Genomic DNA, 21,849 nt, shown 5'->3' on the forward strand with positions numbered 1-21,849 from the left:
CAACTCAAAGTTTATTATAAAATATTTTTCAATGATTTAGTCACTTCGAAAAACATTTCGAACAGTAGATGAAAAGATAAACCTGTGAAAAATTAGGTTTTTCACAATCGAAAATATTTCGAACACTACACGAAAAGATCAATTTTTTTTCTTTAAAATCAAAATGCAGGTCTTTTGAAGTTTTCTTTCAACCTTTACAACAAACTACAAACGTAATGAAGGCGGGTGGAGTCTCGTGATATAATAGAGAGAGGTAACTAAGAAAATGAACTCATGTTCTCAAACAAGGCTGCATTTTCATGTAAATATCTTGAAAGAAGAAGGTTTGTTTTTAGCTCAACCAAAACTAACATCATCAATCTCTAATCCCACTCTGTTTTTCGACACGATTTGATGAATCTTTCTTTGTCATTGAGATGCCTTCTGATGATGGATCTGAATCGAAATTCGACTCTCCAAATTCTTCCTTGTAAATTTCTTCTATCATTGGCTTCCATAGCCTAACTCTAGCATTTATAAACCAATTCGAAACCTGAAAAAGAAGAAAGAAACCATTTTAGTCTCCTCAAAGGTCTACCAAAACAAATCCAAATTGAAATACTAATACTCAAAGAGAGTTTACCTGGTTCTTGGTGAGTCCTGTCTGTGATGCCAGCATTAGCTTTTCAGGGTCACTAGGGTAACTGTCACAAGTTCACTTGAAATAAGTACCAACTCAATACATGTTCAAAATCTCAAAAAGGGTATCATATTTCTACCCAGCTTTTTGACCCATCCAATTCTTGTACAAAATACTAAAATATCACGACGTACGTAGTCGTCTTCAAAAAAAAAAAATTCTTGTAAAATAAAAAAAGGACGGTTTATAAAACGCCCCAAAATTTTGCCAAAGGCCCGCCCCTCTCTTACCACGCCCCGTGGCCGTGGGCCTCGGACTGTTCAGTCTGAAGCTCACGGACAAGGCGATCCGAGGGCACCTCGACTGTCCCTAGTCCGTGTTATTCAAACCTATTTGGATTAGACCCAGCCTTCGTACCTCAGACTGTCCTGTCCGAAGGCCGCTGATAGAGAGGCCTATGGCAAAAAAAAAAAATTGCGCCAATATTGGTCCCAATAAACAAAACATGAATTAACAAGGTCAGTTAAAGTAGTTACGGATGAAGGAAGTGTTCGAAAAGCCAAGACCGAAGAATTGTAACAGAATTCTCCGGCAACCCTCTTATCGGTCTCCATGGTTGTCGTTGGCTTTGGATCAACCCAAGTTGTTGAAGGCGATTTTGTCTTGGCTCTTGATCGAATAGACTAAGTTGCGAAAGACCCGTTCGAAGTCTCGGTGACTCTTGAAAAAGTTCTCTCTTGGTGATTCGAATTTGAGTTACTATTCCATCTCTAACACTACAAAAATGTCTTGACATTGCTTGAAGTGCCATGGAAGTATAAGATTTAGCTGCACCAAAACCTGCAACTACTTCAAATGATGAAGCTACTTCTTCCATTTGATTATAGTATTGCTCATATCTACTTTCAACCTTCAAAATCAAGAACAAGTGTAAGTAATTTGCCAAGTCTAAGTAGTCCTAAGATTGGTTAGATTGAGTGAGAATGACTCTTACCTCATCTAATAAGGCAATGAGTTTAGTAATTTTGATTTGAAGTTCTTGTTCCATGGAAGATGAGTACCCATTATTGCAGAAGCCTGACCTAAGTTCAAGGAAATTGCCTAGAGCTCCTTGCCTTCGATTACGTGTTAATCGTTGAATAGATTTATCCGAATTCAAATCGATTTCTTTCCCACCAACAGTAACAATATCTTCAAGTAAGGACTGAGTTGGTTTTAGATATCTGGAGTTCCTAACAATGGCAACAAATGGCTCTCTTTCTAAGGAAGTTGAGCAAGATTGGTTTTGTGATCTTACTTGTTCATCTGCCATTAAATAGTTTGAGTTCATGAATTCTTGTTGTAAACATCTTTGAGTATATTGAGAGGAGTTCATAAGAGCATTTGAAGGTAGATGAGAACTAAGACTTAAAGAGAGTCTTTGGCCATGATGAGAATCATCCATTATCGTCGGATATTGAACTAATTCTATAGATCTAGACATCTGTTGCCCAAGTGATTCTATACTTGGAAGTACACCAAAAGATTGAGAATACAAGTTTCTATCTCTTTCATCACTGCTTTGGGTAGAATGATTAACATTATGTTCTTCAAAATGGGTTCGATTCGAAATCGTGTTTGAGGCGATAAATTGATGAAAAATACTCGAATTCGGGTCCGATGATGAGTCTTGAGAAACCATTTTCAACTAACAAACACATGAATACTAGTTAAAACCCCATTAAAGAGAAATAGATTAACTCAAGATTTTTCATATATATTTGAAGTTAAAAAACTAAGCTAACCCATGATAGAAAAGAATGAAGAAAAGATGAACTTGCTTACCTACTCAAGGAAGAAAATAAACTCACATCAGAAGAGACCCATCTCCATCTGTTAATGATCAATCAAAAATCAAATCAAAACCCTAAAAAAGTTATCTACTTGAAAGATAAAAGCTTCAAAAAAGAACAAGAACTAGTAAGTACTCTTTCATTCATTTCATTCATACTGAAAGCAAAACAGAGTGGATTAGATAAATACCCATTACTAGATTCATACTTGAGAGATGATAGAATATGATAAGAAGAAGACAAGTGAAATTTAAATACTCACACCAGAAGCCAAATTCATGTCTGAAACTAGTTTAAGCTTTTAACAAAGCTCAAAGCTGAAAAACCCTCAGAGATACAGAAGTCTGAAAAATCCTCAAATCAAGCAAAGGTAACTAAAAGCTAGCTAGATATATATATCAGATAGTAAAGAAAACAAACAATGGTCCCCTCACCTTTTTCTCTGACAAGAGAAGAGATAGAGAGAGAGAAAAAACAAATAAAAAGATAGGGATATCAATGGTTATACTTTAACATCTAACCCAACTCACAATGGGTTCTCATTCTCTCTCTCTCTCTCTCTCTCTATATATATATATATATATATATATATATATATATATATATAAAGTAATAGCATGGAAGTGTAGAACTATATAGTTCAACAAAAAAAAAAGTATAGAACTATATCAATAGCAAGTGCATGATGCATATATATATATATATATATATATATATATATATATATATATATATATATATATATACACACACACACATGCACACGCACACGCACACGGACACACACGAGAGGGTATAACTCGTGTCGGTGTCTACTGAGCATGGACAGTTTTAAAGATAAGATTGAGAGGTATAATCTCAACCCATTAAGATAAGTTTGAAATATGTAATCTTGACCATTGGTGAAGACCAGAAGTCCTCCCTCTAAGAAGTAGGCAAGTAATCATAGGCATTTTGAATTTGAGAAATATAATCTCTAGGTATAGAGATAAATTTTGGGGGTGTAATTTTGTTATAAAGATGATGATATATTTTAGAAAAGATTTTTTTCTGTATTATTATACAAACATGTAAAGTATGGCATAGGAGAATGAAACTATAATCTATAACAAGTGCATGATATATATATATCAAAGTAGGGGGAGGAAAAGTGGGATATCTTTATACATACTACTACTACACAATGAGTTTTGAGTTTTGAAAATGTAAAGAGAGAGAAAGAGAGAGATGAAAGAGATGGGATCTTATAAAAGAGATTGTGGGTAGGTGTTGTTATTGTCTATATTGGTGTAAAAACTGTTGTTGATGACAACAGATGAGAGAGATGTGAGAAATTGTACAGGAATTTGATTGTGATTGGGAGTGATAACATTTGTAATGATTGCATAATTTGTTTGTACATGAAATCAATCCCAGTTGTCTCAATCTGATTGTATAAAATGAGTGATGTTTGATTTAGACAGAGTGTGGTCCATTTTTGAAGATTAAAGTAATATATGTATATCTGAACCAAAGACCAGAATCATAAATATATAAATAAATAATAAATAAATAATAAATAAAGAGAGAGAGGGTGTCACTGTTACCAGAATATGAGTTATTAAAGCAACATGCAATGGGGTGGTGCTTTCTGCTTTGCTTTGGTGCCTAGTCTACTACTCTAATTATAAACCATAGGATGATAGTGAGAGAGAGAAAGTGAAGAGAGGGTAGTAGGTACTAGGTCTAGGTGGTAGGCACCTAAGAATAGCATAGTTAGGTGAAGAACCATAAGCACCTTGGCTTTCTCAATCCAAAGGAAAATGGAGCCTCACACCCTGATGCACTTTGCAGACCAGACTACAATACTGCATCATGCACCCCGCCCCATCCTTCCCAAGTTGAGTAAGTTTCTTATTTCCCAATTTTACTCAACAAACAGAAAAACTACAAGAGTAGACATACTCCAGACTAATTAAAAATTAATCCACCATTAAGAGAGTAATAATGTCCATCGTGATAGAGCAAGAGTTGATCTCGGATTGAATAACATTGATTTCATTTAGATCTGGGTAGGCTTTGAGTTGTAGTCTTTTCTAGTATTACTCGTATAAATAAAGAAAAATTAAATTTTGAGTTAATTTATTTATAGACCAATTTGGAGTTAGGAATTGTTTTGGCTGTCAATTGTGTCTCAATATCTCTTTTTTACACCCCGTTTCACTTTCTTTGATTCTACCATTTGCAATATGTCTATAGTTCTTTTTGTTATTTTTAATTTGTTTTATGTCTTTTATCTCTTCTAAATTTCATTTTTTGTTTGCAGCAACTTTTGCCATCGATATGAGAGGGTCGTTGGTCGATCCTCCGTTGCCGACTTTCTCGTTCTTCGCTTTTATACTCCACACATGATGATCTTTATGGTTGTCGTTTCGGGAAAACAATAAATTTTTTCGAGGATAAAATTATAAAAGAGGTAGCGGGTTTGTCAAAATATCCAGAGCAAAATTTCTTCGACATCTCCTGCGACCTCTGGCCACCACCTCCGACACTACCACAACCACAATTTCTATCGTCCTCTCTGGTTCCGTCTCTCTGCTAAATCTCTAACTCTCTATATAAAACTTTGACTTTTTCTCTTTCACACTCTCTCTCATTTCTCCCGTTATACACACGAAAAAAAAAGTGCCTCTTTCACCATAACCCTTTCGTCTTGGACGAAGGGTAAAGGTTTCGAGTGAAGTCCTCATGGAAGGTGTTAGAACTAAAAGTCGCGGAAGCTATCGAACCTATCCTAGAAATTGATCCGATTATGAAGATTAATCTAAAAGCTAAGTCAAAATCAAATATGCGAACAGAATTAACGAGGTTCGGCTTTAAAGCCTACGTCCTCGGGCGAACAAGAAATCTTTATTGAAGGATAGATGAAGACGACTAACACAACCCGCAAGTTCGTCCCAAGATGGTACCGTATAGAATTAACCTTCTATACTAAATCTTCGACGACCGAGAAATTTAACACCGCTCAAAAACTATGAAAAAATTCCTCTCACTCTTGCTCTCTCTCTAGCTCTCTAAAGAAGAGTTGTTGTTGAGTAGTTGTGTTGGTGATGTTTAGATGTTCAATACCCCTATTTATATAGTAATATAAGCCGGTGGGAATTGAACCAAATTGAGCCAAAAATTGGAAACCATCCCAAATTTGGAAACCGCCTCTTCTCATGTTAAACCGCCTCCAAGAATTGGAAACCATCTCTTCTCATGTTAAACCGCCTCCAAGAAACTTCCACTTACAATTCTCCACCTCGTACACAATTTGATACTCTTCAAATTTTGGACGAACACCAGGATACTCCTTGTAAGATATATCTGCTTTTTGTAGCTTCATCCGACTGCACCATATGACCATGGTTGCCTACGTACCCTTTTACAGGATCAAGCCTATCGTAGTTCTACCAACCCTTCACATAAAGTTTACCTTGTCGCCATTACGCCCTTTCGGGCAACTTAACACGAGCCGATTTGTAGCAATTCCAGGCAATGCTGAAACTTGCTACACGTCACCACTTTAGTCAACATGTCTGCGGGATTCTCATCTGTGTGTACCTTCATGAGAGAAACATCACCTTCCTCTATGACATCTCGTACAAAGTGATACCTGACATCGATATGCTTAGTACGAACATGATGAACCTGATTCTTTGCCAAGTGGATCGCACTTTGACTATCACACCATACACCTACGCTCTCTTGCTTAATCCCTAGATCATCCAGAAGACCCCACAACCACAATGCTTCCTTCACACCCTCGGCCATAGCCATATACTCGGCCTCCGTAGTAGATAACGCAACTGTAGATTGTAACATCGATCGCCAACTAACTGGAGCACCATGTACTCTAAATACATAACCAGTAGTAGATCGTCTTCTATCTAGATCGCCAGCATAATCCGAGTCAACATAACCGCTTACCTGACATGTGTCTCCACCAAAGCACAAACCTGTATCAACGGTACCCTTCAAGTACCTCAAGACCCACTTCACAGCTTCCCAATGTGTCTTCCCCGGGTTTGCCATAAACCTGCTAACCACATTGACCGCCTGTGAAATATCTGGACGAGTACACACCATAGCGTACATCAAACTGCCAACTGCACTAGCATACGGTACACGATCCATATGATCCTTCTCCACCGTAGTAGTAGGAGATTGTCTTCCCGAGAGCCTGAAGTGTGGTGCCAAAGGTGTTGACACCGCCTTCGCATTCTGCATCCCGAATCGAGAGACTACTCGTTCGATGTAACCTTTCTGATTCAAGTACAGTTTCTTACTTGACCGCTCTCTCTTAATCTCCATTCCCAGTATCTTCTTTGCAGCGCCCATGTCTTTCATCTCAAACTCTTGACTGAGTTGAGATTTCAACTTATCTATCTCCACCATGCTTCGAGAAGCAATAAGCATGTCATCCACATACAAAAGGAGATAAATAAATTCACCTTCGCGAAGCTTTTTGATGTATACACAACAATCATAGTCACTTCTGCGAAAACCATGCTTTAGCATGAAAAAATCAAATCGTTTGTACCATTGGCGAGGGGATTGTTTCAATCCGTAAAGAGACTTTCTCAAACGACATACTTGATTTTCTTTACCCTCAACCTTGTATCCCTCAGGTTGAGCCATATAAATTTCTTATTCCAAATCTCCGTGCAAGAAGGCGGTTTTAACATCGACTTATTCCAGCTCAAGATTACTGTGAGCAACAATACTCAATAGCACCCGAATAGAAGTATGTTTCACGACCGGGGAGAAAATCTCATTGTAGTCGACCCCTTCTTTCTGTGCATAACCCTTGGCCACTAGTCTTGCCTTATACCTTGTACCCTTGATTTCGGAAGAATCCTCTTTCTTCTTGTACACCCATTTACAACCAATAACAGACTTACCTTCGGGCAATGGGACAACCTCCCATGTCTGGTTCTTGTGAAGAGACTCCATCTCTTCTTGCATAGCAACCAACCAACTCTCTCTTTCCGCCGTGGTAATAGCTTGTTTGAAGGTGACCGGCTCGTCGTCTTCCACCGAGAGTGCATATTCAACCAGATTTGCCTGCCCGTAATGCCTAAGAGGTTTGTCTGACCCTAACCTCTGTACCGGCTTATATAACCGTTTCGGCCTAGTGTGTACCGAAACATCCTGCTGTTGTTGTTGTAAAACTTGTGTACCTTCCCCTTGAACCTCTTCATGATCGGGTTCATCAATTTCCTCATCCTGAGTTTTATCCTGATGCTCCACCTGATCATGATTCCTAGAAACCCGTTGGTCTTCGGCTTCTACTTCCACTACTTGAGCTTTAGTAGACCCAACATCACCACAACTAGGCACCGTAGCTTTCGCCATAGCTACCATAGATGACTCATCAAACACCACATCTCTGCTGATTACAAACTTCTTGTCTTCCGTACACCATAGCCGATAACCCTTGACTCCTGTAGCATATCCTAAGAAAATTGCCTTCTTTGCTCTATTGTCAAGTTTGTTACCTTTAACATGGTAATAGGCTGTACAACCGAAAACCTTAAGTCTCCCGTAATCTGCATGTTCACCTGACCATACCTCGTAAGGTATGCCGCCATCTAAAGAAGAATGTGGAGACCTGTTCACAATATAACAAGCTGTAGCAACAGATTCTGCCCACCATTCTACGCCTAATCCCGAATTGGAGCGCATACATCTAGCCTTCTCAAGTAGTGTACGGTTCAATCTCTCTGCGACTCCATTCTGTTGAGGTGTGTTTACTACTGTCCAGTGCCTCACAATTAGGGGTGGGAATCGGTCCGGACCGGTCGGTACCGGACTCTAACTTCATCGAACTGGTCGACTCGGACATAAACTGTTGGTGACCACCTATTTACTCGGGCAGACTCGGACGGTCGTTCTCAAGAATTCTTTGTCCATTGACCGTCCAAAACCGTTTATTTTACCGGGCCAGTCGGACACCGGACGGTTTCGGTCCGGGCTTTCCAATAAAATTTACTTAAATTCAGAACTTTATTTTTATTACCACAAACAAAATTAATTACAAATGAAGATGTTTAACCAAGAAATCAAAAGTAAATATAAAAAAGAAAAAACCATAGTTGATCATCATTTGACAAGATATAATTAAGCCATGTACTAATGTTTGGTCTTCTAGAGTGACTATATGACTATAGCCGACTATATGACTATAGCCGACTATATGACTATAGCCGACTATATGACTATAGCCGACTATATGACTATAGCCAACGACCACCATATATTCATATGTCTATAAAATTCAACGGTCAACTTCTAAAAATGAGGGCAGTTTAGTCGGTCAACCTATTCGGTCACTCGTACCGGTCGGTTATTTGGACGGTCTATATTGGTCGGTCGGTTAGCGGTCCGTCCTTCGACATAGAATTTTGACCGTGACCGTCCGCCAATTCTTTCGGGCCGGTCGGCCATTGACCATTATGACCATCGGGTGTTCATGGACACTTTTTATCTCGGTCGAACGGGTCGGATAGCGGTCTTCCGGATCTTTTTCCCACCCCTACTCACAATGCCTTCCTGATTACAAAACTCCTTGAATGCCCCATCCGTGTACTCGGTCCCATTATCCGACCTTAACGTCTTCAGCTTTCGACCAGTTTTGTTCTCAACCATTGCTTTCCACACCAGGAATGTGTTGAATACCTCATTCTTATGCTTCAGAAAATAAAGCCAGACAAATCTCGAATGATCATCAACGAATGTAACAAAATACCTGGAACCACCCTTGGAAGCAAACTTTGCCGGTCCCCAGACATCGGTATGTACGTAGTCTAATACCTCTTTGCTCCTGTGCTTGCTTGATGAGAACGTCACCCTGTGTGCCTTCCCGAACACACAATGCTCACAAAATTCCATGCAAGGCTTCTTCATGTCCTTCAACAAGCCTTTCCCGCACATCAAAGATAGACCCTTTTCCGACATATGCCCAAGGCGCATATGCCAAAGCCTCGTACAAGCCGTTGGATCCCTTCCATTGATTCCTACTGCTACATCTCCTGTAATTGTTGTCCCCAAAAGTTTGTATAAATTACCGTAACGAGTACCTCTCATTACTACCAAAGAACCCTTAACTACTTTTATGGAGCCATTCTCTATAATTATCTTACAGCCGCTCCGCTCCAACACACCAAGGGAAATTAGATTTTTCCGCAAATCGGGTATGTGTCTTACGTCCGTCAATGTTCTCACCACTCCATCGTGCATCTTGATACGTATTGTTCCGAGTCCCACAGTTTTACATATACTATCATCACCCAGTATAACTGTACCACCATCTATACTCCTATAGGTAGTAAACCACTCCCTATTTGGGCACATATGGTGTGACGCCCCTGAATCAAGCATCCACTTATCGAAGATCTTCTCAGACACCTCTGTCACCGAGAAACATTCGTCCGCCTCTTCTGACACATATCCCGCCTCTTGCATCTCTTGTTTCTCCTTGTAACCTTCGTTCTTTTGCTTCACTTTCTCTTTGGACAAGCCGCTTTAAAGTGGCCAAGCTCACCACAACTAAAGCACGATTTCTTGAAAGAGCCTCTAGATTTGGATCTAGATTTCCCGCCCTTTCCCTTTCCCCTTTCATTACTCCTCCCCCTCGTTACAAACAACCCTTGTGCTTGTTCCTTGTCTACTCCACCCGACGCCATACTGCTAGTAGCAACCTTACGAAGGTCATCCGCTAATAGCGAATTTCTCGTCTCTTCCATGCTTAGACTATCACCAACAAGCATCAAAGTTTGAACAAGGTTCTCATAGGATTTAGGCAATGAAAGTAACAATATGAGGGTTTGGTCCTCATCCTCAACCTTAACATCAATATCCTTCAAATCTGAGATAATCCTGTCAAACCTATTCACATATTCCTGAATTGAAGAACCCTCTTCCATTCTACATGTGAATAATTTGGATTTTAAGTAGACCCGATTTGTTAAAGTTTTCGTCATGAAACTGCTTTCTAGCTTTAACCACACACTCACCGCCGTTGTTTCTCCGTCTACTAGGAACGCCACGTCCCTCTCAAGACACAACATAATGGTAGCCCGTGCTTCGAGATCTAACTCTTCCCAATCCTCATCTGACATATCTCCTGGTTTCTTTCCCGTCAACGTCTTGTGTAATTTCTGCGAGATTAACAAATTTTTCATCTGCATCCGCCAATAAGAAAAATCGTTTTTCTCATTGAACTTCTCTATCTCATATTTCCCTGATTTGACCGTACCACTTCTCGATCCCATCTTCTCTTCGTTCAATCTCAACAAGGCTCTGGTACCAATTGTTAGAACTAAAAGTCGCGGAAGCTATCGAACCTATCCTAGAAATTGATCCGATTATGAAGATTAATCGAAAAGCTAAGTCAAAATCAAATATGCGAACAGAATTAACGAGGTTCGGCTTTAAAGCCTACGTCCTCGGGCGAACAAGAAATCTTTATTGAAGGATAGATGAAGACGACTAACACAACCCGCAAGTTCGTCCCAAGATGGTACCGTATAGAATTAACCCTCTATACTAAATCTTCGACGACCGAGAAATTTAACACCGCTCAAAAACTATGAAAAAATTCCTCTCACTCTTGCTCTCTCTCTAGCTCTCTAAAGAAGAGTTGTTGTTGAGTAGTTGTGTTGGTGATGTTTAGATGTTCAATACCCCTATTTATATAGTAATATAAGCCGGTGGGAATTGAACCAAATTGAGCCAAAAATTGGAAACCATCCCAAATTTGGAAACCGCCTCTTCTCATGTTAAACCGCCTCCAAGAATTGGAAACCATCTCTTCTCATGTTAAACCGCCTCCAAGAAATTTCCACTTACAGAAGGTTTTGTGGTTGGTCTCGTGGTTGACTGACCACCAACCTTCAACCCTCAAATAAGGTTTCACAAAAAATACCTCTACGAGAGTTTCACTTGAAATCTATCGAAGATGAAGGGATTTCAAATAAGGAAGCTCTTCCCATTGGACGGAACAGTGAGGATAGAGACTGAAAAGAGCTACGATTTTAGGGAAAGACGAAGGTATTGAGCAGAGAGAGAGAAGAAAGGGGGAGAAAAACATTTGAAAAGAGAAATTAAAATTAATGGCAATTTGTCGACGATCCTTATAGGCATGGAGAAGAAACGGAGGTGGGTGCTCAGAGAGGGGAAACAATAAATGTGGTCAAATTTCTAATCAAAATTTTGTATTCTGTAAAAAAAAAATTATGTTTTCCTAGAGCGACAGTTGGGATTTAGTAGAGCAGTGCTCAATGAAAATAACCCATGCCGAGAGATATAAAAATTAAATCTATAGAAATTGACTTCATTTTTCCATACTAATCTCTCGGCTAATTTTTGTTTTCTTTAAGACGATATGAAGTCGATTGGATTAAACAAATAAAGAGATTAAAAAAAACTAGGGAGAAAGTGTTGTTATGATGATGGTTGAAACCTTAGATTTTTAATTTTTTTGGTTGTGATATTATATTAGGAATATTTTTATCCATAAATATTAAAATCATTCAGAGGGAATGAAAATCACAAACTCACCCCTTCCTAGATTTGTTATTACCCCGTTTAGAAGGAATTCTATTCTCAGAAGAACAATATTTCCCCTGCATTCTGCGAGCCAAACAGTAATTTATATTTTTGGTTCCCAGAAGTCACATAGTACTATTCTGGCTCATCAAACATGGTCGGAGGGTAATCACAAATTGACAAATCATAGAAGGGAGATTTTAAAAGGCCTCCCCGTTTTTGTTAAAAGGCCTCCCCATGATTTCGTTGACTTAGTAAAAAACCTTTGACTTAGCTTGGTTAAAGGGCCCCCTTCTTTGAATGGGTGAAAAAAACCCCCTTTAAAGGTGTATTTCACCCACATCATTTGACCACGCACATCATCATCTTCTCCGGCAGGGTCGCCGGCCGGCCAAACTTCCGACCGGCGACCTTCAAATTTTTTTATTTTTATTTTTTTTATTCTCTCTCTAAAAACAATTTTTTTTTTTTAAACTCTCTCTAGTTTAAAAAAAAAAAAAAAATTGTTTTTAGAGAGAGAGAGAGAGAAGAGAGAGAATAAAAAAAAAAAAAAAATTTGAAGGTCGCCGGCCGGAAGTTTGGCCGGCCGGCGACCCTGCCGGAGAAGATGATGATGTGGCGTGGTCAACATCACCGGTATTGGGTTAAGTTTGACCTAACGGCGTTAACTTTGCCGTTAGGTCAAATATTGATGAAGGAGGTGCTCTTTTGTAGAGGGGGCCCTATAACCAAATGGGTTATAATGAGGGGCGCTTTTAGCGGGGAGGCCTTTTAACAAAAACGGGAGGCCTTTTAAAATTTCCCATCATAGAAATAGGGGAGCGAATATATGAATTTGAAGCCTCAGCTCTAGTCGAGGCAGGCTTTAACAATACTAGGCCCATTAAGAAAAGTACATTCGGGCAGGGCTCTGTCGGGTTGATCGTAACGGTAACGACTTCTCAACTCTTAAAAACGTTATAACGGCCTATTATTATTCTTTGACATACTTCGATTTCTTCTCCTCTATAGGCGGAAGAATACCAATGTCGGATGGTGGTGGTGCAGGTCGCAGTGGCCTCCACCAGTTAGGGCAGTGGCAATGGGAAGTCGCCACCGCCGGAGCCATTGCCGGATTTGCAACCGTCACTTTACTTCATCCCCTTGACGTCGTTCGAACTAGATTCCAAGGTCTCTCTCTCTACTTTCTCTCTCTTTAATTCCACACAATTCAGTAAGTCCAGAATACCCAAAACGCTCTCTGATTTTTGTTTTGTTTTGATTGTATTGTGTTAGTAAACGATGGTCGCCTCACAAATCTTCCTCTATACAAGAACACTGGAAATGCTATTTACACAATTGCTCGAATGGAGGTTCTCCTTCCCTCCCTCTTCTTCCAATTTTACTTTCTCAATCTCGTTTTTTCAAGTCTACCCATTTCTAAATTTTTGATTTTTTGAGGTTCCCCCATCATAATTCCTAGTTTTATAAATGTTTCAGGGTTTGAAGGGACTCTATGCTGGTTTTAATCCAGCTGTTCTTGGTTCAACTGTTTCTTGGGGCTTATATTTCTTCTTGTAAAAATCCTACTCAAAATACCTTTTTTATATAATCTTATTAGGAAAACAAAACTTGGGTTGTTTTTAGTTTGTTCCATTTCATATCATCTGAGGAATTGAACTAGTTTCAATTAAGGTATTGTCATTGTTATCTTTTGCAGCTATAGCAGAGCCAAGCAAAGATATTCTAAAGGGAGCAATGAGAAGCTGAAAGCTGGTCATCATCTAATTTCAGCTGCAGAAGCTGGGGCTTTAGTAAGTTCACTTCAGTTCTTGATTCATTATTTTGAAGTCTATATCCTGCTAACTGTGCAATTTCATGGTGTTCTCAGGTATGTTTCTTCACAAATCCGATATGGCTTGTGAAAACAAGATTACAACTTCAGACACCCCTTCAGAAAACCCGGCTTTACTCCGGTTTTTATGGTTTGTTCTCAAGTTTTCCTTTTTGATCCTTAACTTAGATTCTCTTTGACATTTTAAGTGTCTCACAATGAGGATCGGAAGTTTGCAATTTTATTCATATTAACTTTTGTTTTAGTGAAATGTAGTATCGCCTTTCGAATACTTGTTTGGCACGCAAGAAGAATTGCGATTACAATGAATAACAATAATGATGTGAATCCTAGTAATGCAATATCTATTATATTGTTTGGTTTCGTCGGGAATAGGGTTGGTAGAGATTGATTTATCTATAGAGTTTCTGACTAACAATTCCAGGAAAGGGGATCGCGAACCCACCCACTATCTCGGTTTGAGATGCCCTCTTTAGGAGGGAATATTCCTCCTCGGAATGCGATTCCTGGTGCATTCCCACGTAGCAAGCATCATTTTGTAATGTTACTCTACTAATCGCATTTCATTCCTCCGCACCAAGCATGACCTTAGAATCCTTTCATTGTTCTTTATTTGACATGCTTACTCTCATACATTAGATTACTTTTAGAAAACTATTTGTTCAGGCTGTTTTGTGTTTGAAAGAGGAAATTCAATGATTATCATTTGTGCATTCTGTTGGGACATTGCCTCTGATATCAGATGCTTTTAGGACAATACTAAGAGAGGAAGGATGGCCGGCATTGTATAAAGGGATGGGGCCTGGCCTTTTGCTTGTAAGCTATTGTGTTATTTTAATGTTCTTCATCGATCATGTAACAGAGATGAGTCCATGAAGCTTTTTGTGTATGCATGATCGCATGTTGCTTTCTACTTTAATATTAATATATTATTATATATTCTATGGAAATCAGTAGTTCTTTTATATATGAGAAAGTTAGCTTTGGTAGTTAAGAGTATAAAACAACAAAAATGAATCAGTTGGACAAAATTATTGAAAATGAACTTAAAAGGAAGGGGAAATAAAAATGCAAACTCGAAGTCCGGAGATTAAATCCTGCTCACGAGTAAAGCGACTGAATCACCCTGTCCCGACTCAAAGGATGTGGAAAAAGAAGAAGCCTTTCTCCATTATAAACCCTTTACGCAGTAGTAGAGGAGAGCTTTGATCCTCGGCATCCACGTACATAAAATCTAACACATCCAATTATAACTAACAAGAATTTAGTAAAAGTGTAAAACAAATATAAATGTTTCAATTTTTTGTCAGCCAGACTCTACAAATATGAACCTGACATGTTTGGGGTTTATGAGAAGTTCATGCCAACAGAGGAGCATAGTATGACTGACTGATATCTCATTGTTGGGGCACTTCTATCACTCCCTGAAATTCGTATTGACATTCATCGTGAAAAATACTATTTCGGTTGTGTCGTAGCTGTCATGTGGTATCTTAAAGAAATATATAATCTACCTATCATTGTTGGTCTACTTTTAGAGAAACAGTTTCAATTCTCGATGTCTCATTATGTTTATGTACTTAGTTTGCGCATTGCTTATGTAGGTTTCTCATGGTGCTATTCAGTTCACTGTGTATGAGGAGCTTCGTAAACTTCTTGTAGAGTTCAAGGTTAACAATGGGAAAACCACTCCCACCACCAATCATAAACTACTGGTAAATCTTCATAAAATGCTCATTTTGAATTATTCTACAGTTTAAACTCTTACCTTATAATTTACAGCAAATGCTGTGCTGCATATTAAGTTTAACAAGAATGGAATTTATCGAGACATCAAGCACTATAAACTATAGACTTCTCATTCTAGTCTAGTTAGAACGAAGTTAAAACTATTGCTGCAGTACGTTTCATGTTAAATTCTTTGGATATTTACCTGATTTCTTCTGCTACTTGAAATCCTAAGGTGGAAACATGTTATGTCATAGGTATACAAGTTTGATCAGACAATTCAGTTATTACTCTATAGTCTATATTGCCGTATTCATGTTATTTTTGTGCCTTTTTCAAATCTGTGATAGTCATAGGATAATCTTCGAAGATTTTTGCCCCATATTCTTAATAACATGTGGATGAGAATCCTGTAGGCAGATGTAGTCTAAAATGTGAGTTGCTATAGATACTGGACAGTGAATCCTTTAGGCCATGTTTTGCGCGCAGGAAAGGAATATGGTTACCAGGACTAGCAATTCCATATGTAAATATCAATATCATCCAAAGAACCTTCATTCTTTGGTTTCGTTACTAATATGATTGATAGAGATCAATTTTGTCCACAAAATATTAAGTATATGATTCCAAGGAAAAGGAAATAACAAACCCACCCACCCCTGGCTTTAGGATTTCATTTCAAATGCAATTTTTGATGCATTCCTGTGTACTAAACACTATTCCAGAACGCGATTCCTTGTAACCGCATTCCATTCTCGTGCGCCAAACATGACCTTGGAATAGAATGAGAAGTGGGTGCAAGTAAAAAAAAATGTATTGTGTTGTTCCAACTTGTTTCCTATTGATAGGTCAACAATACAACTTTCATGCGGATACTAGTCTGTTGGCGTAGGTTTTGTTAAATGGAATGGAGATTAAGATAGTATCCATTTTATGTCATGCAGAATTCGATTGATTATGGAATGCTGGGAGCGTCTTCCAAAGTTGCTGCCATTCTTCTGACATATCCCTATCAGGCAAGAAATGTTATCTTCGTAAAGCTCATTAGTTCTTATTCCATAGGCATATGTGATTGAGTTTTCACATTATTTGGCTGATTTCGATTCTTCATTCGTTCAGGTCATTCGAGCACGACTACAGGTCTGGACATATGTTCCCCTTCTTTCATTTATCTCTTATTAATCACACTGTTCAACTAGAATCATGACACAAGTGTGAAAGCTTATCTATCGAAGCAACTACACTTGGCGCATGGGCCGACAGATATTTATACCTGTAAACTTGTTGGGTTGGAGAGATGAATCATCAAGTCATTCTTGTCTTTGAGGTTTCAAATACTCTTTTGACAAGTATATCACTTCTCTTTTGCAGCAACGTCCTGGTAATGATGGAGTCCCGAAATATAAGAACAGTTGGCATGTCATGAAGGATACTGCACGGTGAGTGTTTTTTAACCAAACATGTCATATGAATGCATTCATCCATGTTGAAACTAAGTTTATTCTTTAGTGAAAAATATTCAATGATTTTTTAATATGGATATAAACTCTATAGAAGATTGAGGACTTTTACGGGTCGAAACCTCCATCAACGAGGAATAAAGGTTTTACATTAATACCCCGGTTAAATTCTTCTATTAACCTGCCTATGTGGACAGCTTGGGGATATTGCTAGGTTTAGTAATTAATTCCTCTTGATATCTCACGTTTGGATCCCAGATGTTTAAATTGGAAGACCGTGCCTGAACCTCGCAACGTTGCTAGGATATTAGTATTCCATTACTTAGCCAAGTTCTTTGACACAACCGATCTAGCCTTAACTCAAGCCAAGTCTTGAGATGTTCCTTATTTTATAACCGATCTAGGCTTTTTCAACTTCAATCTTGCTCATTGAAGGTCATCACTACTAAGTCAATTCCGCCTGGTTATCTTTTATTTTTCTTCAATAAGTAGTTGCATAGTTAATTACCTTAACCACTATGTTCTTCTTTTCCAGGTACGAAGGTTTTCGTGGGTTTTACAGAGGTATAACATCGAATCTACTGAAAAATGTACCCGCTGCTTCAATAACATTCGTTGTCTACGAGAACGTCCTCAACATTCTTAAACGAACGAGAAGAAAAGACTGAGGTGTCTATTAGTTCGTGTTATGATGATTCATGATTCTTTTACCAGCACGAAAAAGAGAAATAAAACTGTAAACATATCTGCTATATTCAACTAGTTCTCTCAAAAGATAGTTAATTTAAAAAGTTTGTAGCTGCAGTTGCAGAAACCTTGTTTGCTCAATGAAATTGATTTATTATATAAACATCAATTCTCTTGATCTTCAGCCTCAAATTCACAAAAAATCAAAAATATTGCCGAAGTTTGATGGGTAAAAAGATAAGGGAAGCGAAGCATTTATATCATGAAAAATGAAAGAACAAACTGCAAAAGTAGACCTACTCTAAGACCTAAATAGATATCAACCGTCCATCGAGAGTGAAAAAACACATCAAGAAAGAGAGAGAATTGACATGAAAATGAGAACTCTTTTCGTATAGGTATGGAATAGTCTTTGACTTGTAGCCCCTTGAGGCATTACTATCACTCACTACCAAAAAGTAATACTCCAATAAAAACTGAACCGAAGAAAGAAAGACTGAAATTGAAGGTGCGCAAGATGAGTTACCAATTTTTTTTCACAAACAACACACTCATTCAGATTGATCCATACATATATTTGCAGAAACACAAAGTACTCCTTTACAAATTAATACAGCTCCTGTTACAACTTCTGCTTTGGAGCATAGGAGATCTTTGGAATTTGTTAACCCATCGCCTTTTTCTTTTCTTTTCCTTGATAGATCCAGGAGAGGTTGAATCATATTTCTTTTAGACTTTATCGTCATGAAACCACCATCTCGTTTCCTTAGGAGATCTACCATTCTTGCAGTTCTTCACGTAACGATCATTGTCTGCTGGGCGTTGCTGTACATGTTCAAAAGTATCGATCAAAATCCATCCGGAGAATCGGAAGACATGGAAGAAGTTTCTTGATCAAATAGAACAAGGAGAAGAAGAAGAAGAAAGCCTTTTACAATTGAAACTATACCTTTGCTTGTGAGCTTGATAACATAGAGAGAATGCTGATACAGATTGAGCTAACAGTCATGGCAGGAGACCATGAATCGTACAAGATATCTACATAAGAAACGGTAGTAATAAGTGTTAGTGTAGAAGCTTTTACTCTTTTTAGTTCATTTTATTTTTCGTAGTTTCACAAAATACGAAAAGAACATTTTAGATGTCCATCCCTCTAATGAGCAATTTGAAGTTTATTTGTAGAATTTCTCTGAAATCTAAGCATGGTTCTTGACTTTCCTATTTGTTGTCTTTTCTAACAATTAGGCGACAAAATTTTATAATTCTATAACAAAGCCATTGATGTATTAAGATCGGAAATATCTAAACTAGATATGCACACCAAGTCAAGCAATTCGTCGGCATTATAAGAATCATTCTATAACTTCCAATGTTCATAAAGAAAGCATCTATAGTGCACTCTGATTTTGGCAGGAAACCACTAACCTATAGTACAACTACAAGGATCGAGCAGTAAGCTCATAATTGTGAATGAAAAGAAATATCAAACATATGATTATTAACTCATCGAAAAAAAGAAAACCACTAAAAAAATGTCCAGCGAACGTAAAATATCAATATAATATTGACTATCATGCTAAGTTGTGGGGCAATAGTCATGGTCCACCACCCATGAATGTATGTCTGTAACATAATATGAAACTTGATTGAACTACCTTATGTGCCCCACATCCAAAAAAATATATGCCGGTGACGAACTCACAAAACAGTACTACATTGCAAGTATGGACACACACACATGTTCATGAACGATAGAGGGGACAAAAAAGGCTATACTTTCTTACAAAAAAGGCAGCAAAACTGAAAGTACGTCTATCGACAAACATGTAAACATAAATAAGGTAAAGTATAAGTCCCGCGATTAATAACACGGAGTTCATTCAAAACGCAAGGAAAGGATCACGACGGGTGTCATAAGTACGCTAGTTATGTAATCAAACATGATAAAAAGAAAAAAACAATTATCGCCATAATTATGAAAACGGTAGCGAATGACAACACTATAAGCATGTGACTTTAAGCACCTGAGGATAAGGTATCTTCAATATAAACATCAAATAAGCTAAACAAGAATAACAAAATGGTTATTTGCCAAATCAAAAGTAGGATATTATATCACGAAAGTAGTTTTCAATCATTAATCACAAAATCCAATTCAATCTTCAAAGGGATAAGGAAAAGATTAGAGCTTTACCCAAACATATATGGCCATTGCTGTAAATGTGAGGATGAAGAGGAGCAGGATTTAAGAAAATGACCTAAAACCACAAACACAAATTCAAATTAAACTACAACTCATAAAACAAAACCCTAATTTTTCTTCTTAATTCATTAGTTAGCTTATGATTATTTTTTTTAACCTGTGGTGCTTCCATAGGGTAATGCTCTGGGAAATCAACTTGAAGCTGGTATAATTCATTTGCATACAGAGTTCCTGCAGCTCCATTAACTTCAATAACCCACCTTCAACAAATCAAACAGAACACCCAAATATGAAACCCCAATAATGAGAATTTCAAAAAAAAAAAATGGAAAATATGATGAAAATATTAACAACCCTAATTCAAAAAAGCATTGAATTTAATGAAAAATCAAACCTTTGAAGATTATCGGTGACTTTGTGTTTGAATCCGGATGGAGGATTAACTTGCCATTCTACCAACTCTTTCTGAAGCCGATTTGAAGCGATCTTGCTCAAAGCCTAAAATTCAAACAAACAAAAAAAAAAGAATTGATTTTTAAGATAACAAAATGAAATACATAGATCGAGCGAGTGAGAATTGGGAAATTAGGGCAAAGATTGATAGAGTGATTAAGGTAGAGAGAGAAAGAGAGAAGATTAAACCTTGCGAGAAGGGGCGGAAGAACTGGTCATGCTTCTTTCTCTACAAGTCTAGAGAGAGAAAGAGAGAGAGAGAGAGAGAGTATGGAGGAGGAATGGAAGAGCATAAAGATTGAAGTTCTTATGTCAATTGACATTTGGAATCATTTGGTTTTGAGAAAATTTTGTGTAAATTTGTGAACATATTCTTACACTTTGTTTACACCTCAGAGATTTATTTTTGTTGACATATGTAACATAAAGTAGGTATACTAGTAGGGAGGGTCTTATAATTTTATTTTTCAATAAACCAAGTAGAGATGCATCCAGAACCTTCAAATTGACCAGCTTCCTTTATGGCCCCCTTTTTTTCGTAAATTCAAATATGGCCCCCTATTTTCATGGAAATGTCCTAACTACCCTTCCTTTAAATCTTTTTTCAAAATAAAATAAAAAAAACAAACATAATTCCACCTCACTTCCCTCTCCACCACTTATCTCTCTCCACCTCACCTCTCTTCCCAAATCATCTTTCTCTCTCTCCAACTCACCTCTCTCTCTCTCCAACTCACCTCTCTCTCTCTCCACCTCACCTCATTTTCCGGCCGGCGACCTTCAACCTAAAAAAAAAAAAAAAATTTTTTTTTTTTTTTTTACTCTCATCTCCCTCTCTCTCTAAAAACTCCGGCGAAGGGGGTTCCCTTCGCCGGAGTACGGGTCTGTTGAAGAACAGACCAGATCGGTCTGTTCTTCAACAGACCGGAACTGGTCTGTTCTTCAACAGACCGGAACTGGTCTGTTCTTCAACAGACCGGAACTGGTCTGTTCTTCAACAGACCCGTACTCCGGCGAAGGGAACCCCCTTTGCCGGAGTTTTTAGAGAGAGAGGGAGATGAGAGTTAAAAAAAAAAAAACCTTTTTTTTTTTTTTTTAGGTTGAAGGTCGCCGGCCGGAAAATTTTCCGGCCGGCGACCTTCATCGGAGAAGATAGTGTGAGGTGGAGAGAGAGAGAGGTGAGGTGGAGAGAGAAAAAGGTGAGTTGGAGAGAGAGAAAGATGATTTGGAAAGAGAGGTGAGGTGGAGAGAGATAAGTGGTGGAGAGGGAAGTGAGGTGGAATTATGTTTGTTTTTTTTATTTTATTTTGAAAAAAGATTTAAAGGAAGGGTAGTTAGGACATTTCCATGAAAATAGGGGGCCATATTTGAATTTACGAAAAAAAAAGGGGGCCATAAAGGAAGCTGGTCACAAAGTAGGGGGCCATATAGGAATTAACTCTTTTTTTTACAACACATGG

General features: G+C 38.1%; 3 protein-coding genes across 6 annotated transcripts; 1 reads left to right on the forward strand and 2 right to left on the reverse strand.

The window, feature by feature from the left end:
• Positions 1–132: 132 nt before the first annotated feature.
• LOC147541235 (BEL1-like homeodomain protein 11) lies at positions 133–2,836 on the reverse strand. 3 transcript variants are annotated; one of them, XM_086634049.1, is made up of 6 exons: positions 2,714–2,836; positions 2,444–2,491; positions 1,614–2,306; positions 1,156–1,529; positions 623–683; positions 133–532 (listed from the first exon to the last, which is right to left on the reverse strand). In XM_086634049.1, the coding sequence occupies exons 3-6, from the start codon at positions 2,298–2,300 to the stop codon at positions 356–358; spliced, it is 1,299 nt and encodes a 432-aa protein (XP_086490175.1). In that variant the 5' UTR covers positions 2,301–2,306; positions 2,444–2,491; positions 2,714–2,836; the 3' UTR covers positions 133–355. The 3 variants fall into 3 exon arrangements, with proteins under 3 accessions (XP_086490175.1, XP_086490177.1, XP_086490178.1); XM_086634051.1 differs by having other exon boundaries at positions 2,642–2,826; XM_086634052.1 differs by having other exon boundaries at positions 2,649–2,817.
• A 10,163-nt stretch (positions 2,837–12,999) lies between these two features.
• FOLT1 (folate transporter 1) lies at positions 13,000–17,896 on the forward strand. 2 transcript variants are annotated; one of them, XM_086634058.1, is made up of 11 exons: positions 13,006–13,194; positions 13,300–13,376; positions 13,504–13,580; positions 13,724–13,817; positions 13,895–13,988; positions 14,601–14,674; positions 15,463–15,573; positions 16,531–16,602; positions 16,706–16,726; positions 16,958–17,025; positions 17,582–17,896. In XM_086634058.1, exons 1-11 carry the CDS (start codon positions 13,050–13,052, stop codon positions 17,712–17,714), a joined length of 966 nt encoding a protein of 321 aa, XP_086490184.1. In that variant the 5' UTR covers positions 13,006–13,049; the 3' UTR covers positions 17,715–17,896. The 2 variants fall into 2 exon arrangements, with proteins under 2 accessions (XP_086490185.1, XP_086490184.1); XM_086634059.1 differs by lacking the exon at positions 16,706–16,726 and having other exon boundaries at positions 13,000–13,194; positions 16,531–16,620.
• Positions 17,897–18,251: 355 nt separating this feature from the next.
• LOC147541237 (putative ubiquitin-conjugating enzyme E2 16) lies at positions 18,252–20,861 on the reverse strand. Its single transcript, XM_086634060.1, has 6 exons — positions 20,579–20,861; positions 20,331–20,434; positions 20,094–20,196; positions 19,928–19,991; positions 18,683–18,771; positions 18,252–18,558 (listed from the first exon to the last, which is right to left on the reverse strand). The coding sequence occupies exons 1-6, from the start codon at positions 20,606–20,608 to the stop codon at positions 18,463–18,465; spliced, it is 486 nt and encodes a 161-aa protein (XP_086490186.1). The 5' UTR covers positions 20,609–20,861; the 3' UTR covers positions 18,252–18,462.
• Between the last annotated feature and the right edge of the window lie 988 nt (positions 20,862–21,849).

This window comes from Eschscholzia californica, unplaced genomic scaffold (assembly GCF_041429995.1).
Source record: "Eschscholzia californica isolate CP2 unplaced genomic scaffold, dmEscCali1.0.p SCAF_4, whole genome shotgun sequence".
In the NCBI taxonomy this organism is placed as follows: Eukaryota; Viridiplantae; Streptophyta; class Magnoliopsida; order Ranunculales; family Papaveraceae; genus Eschscholzia; species Eschscholzia californica.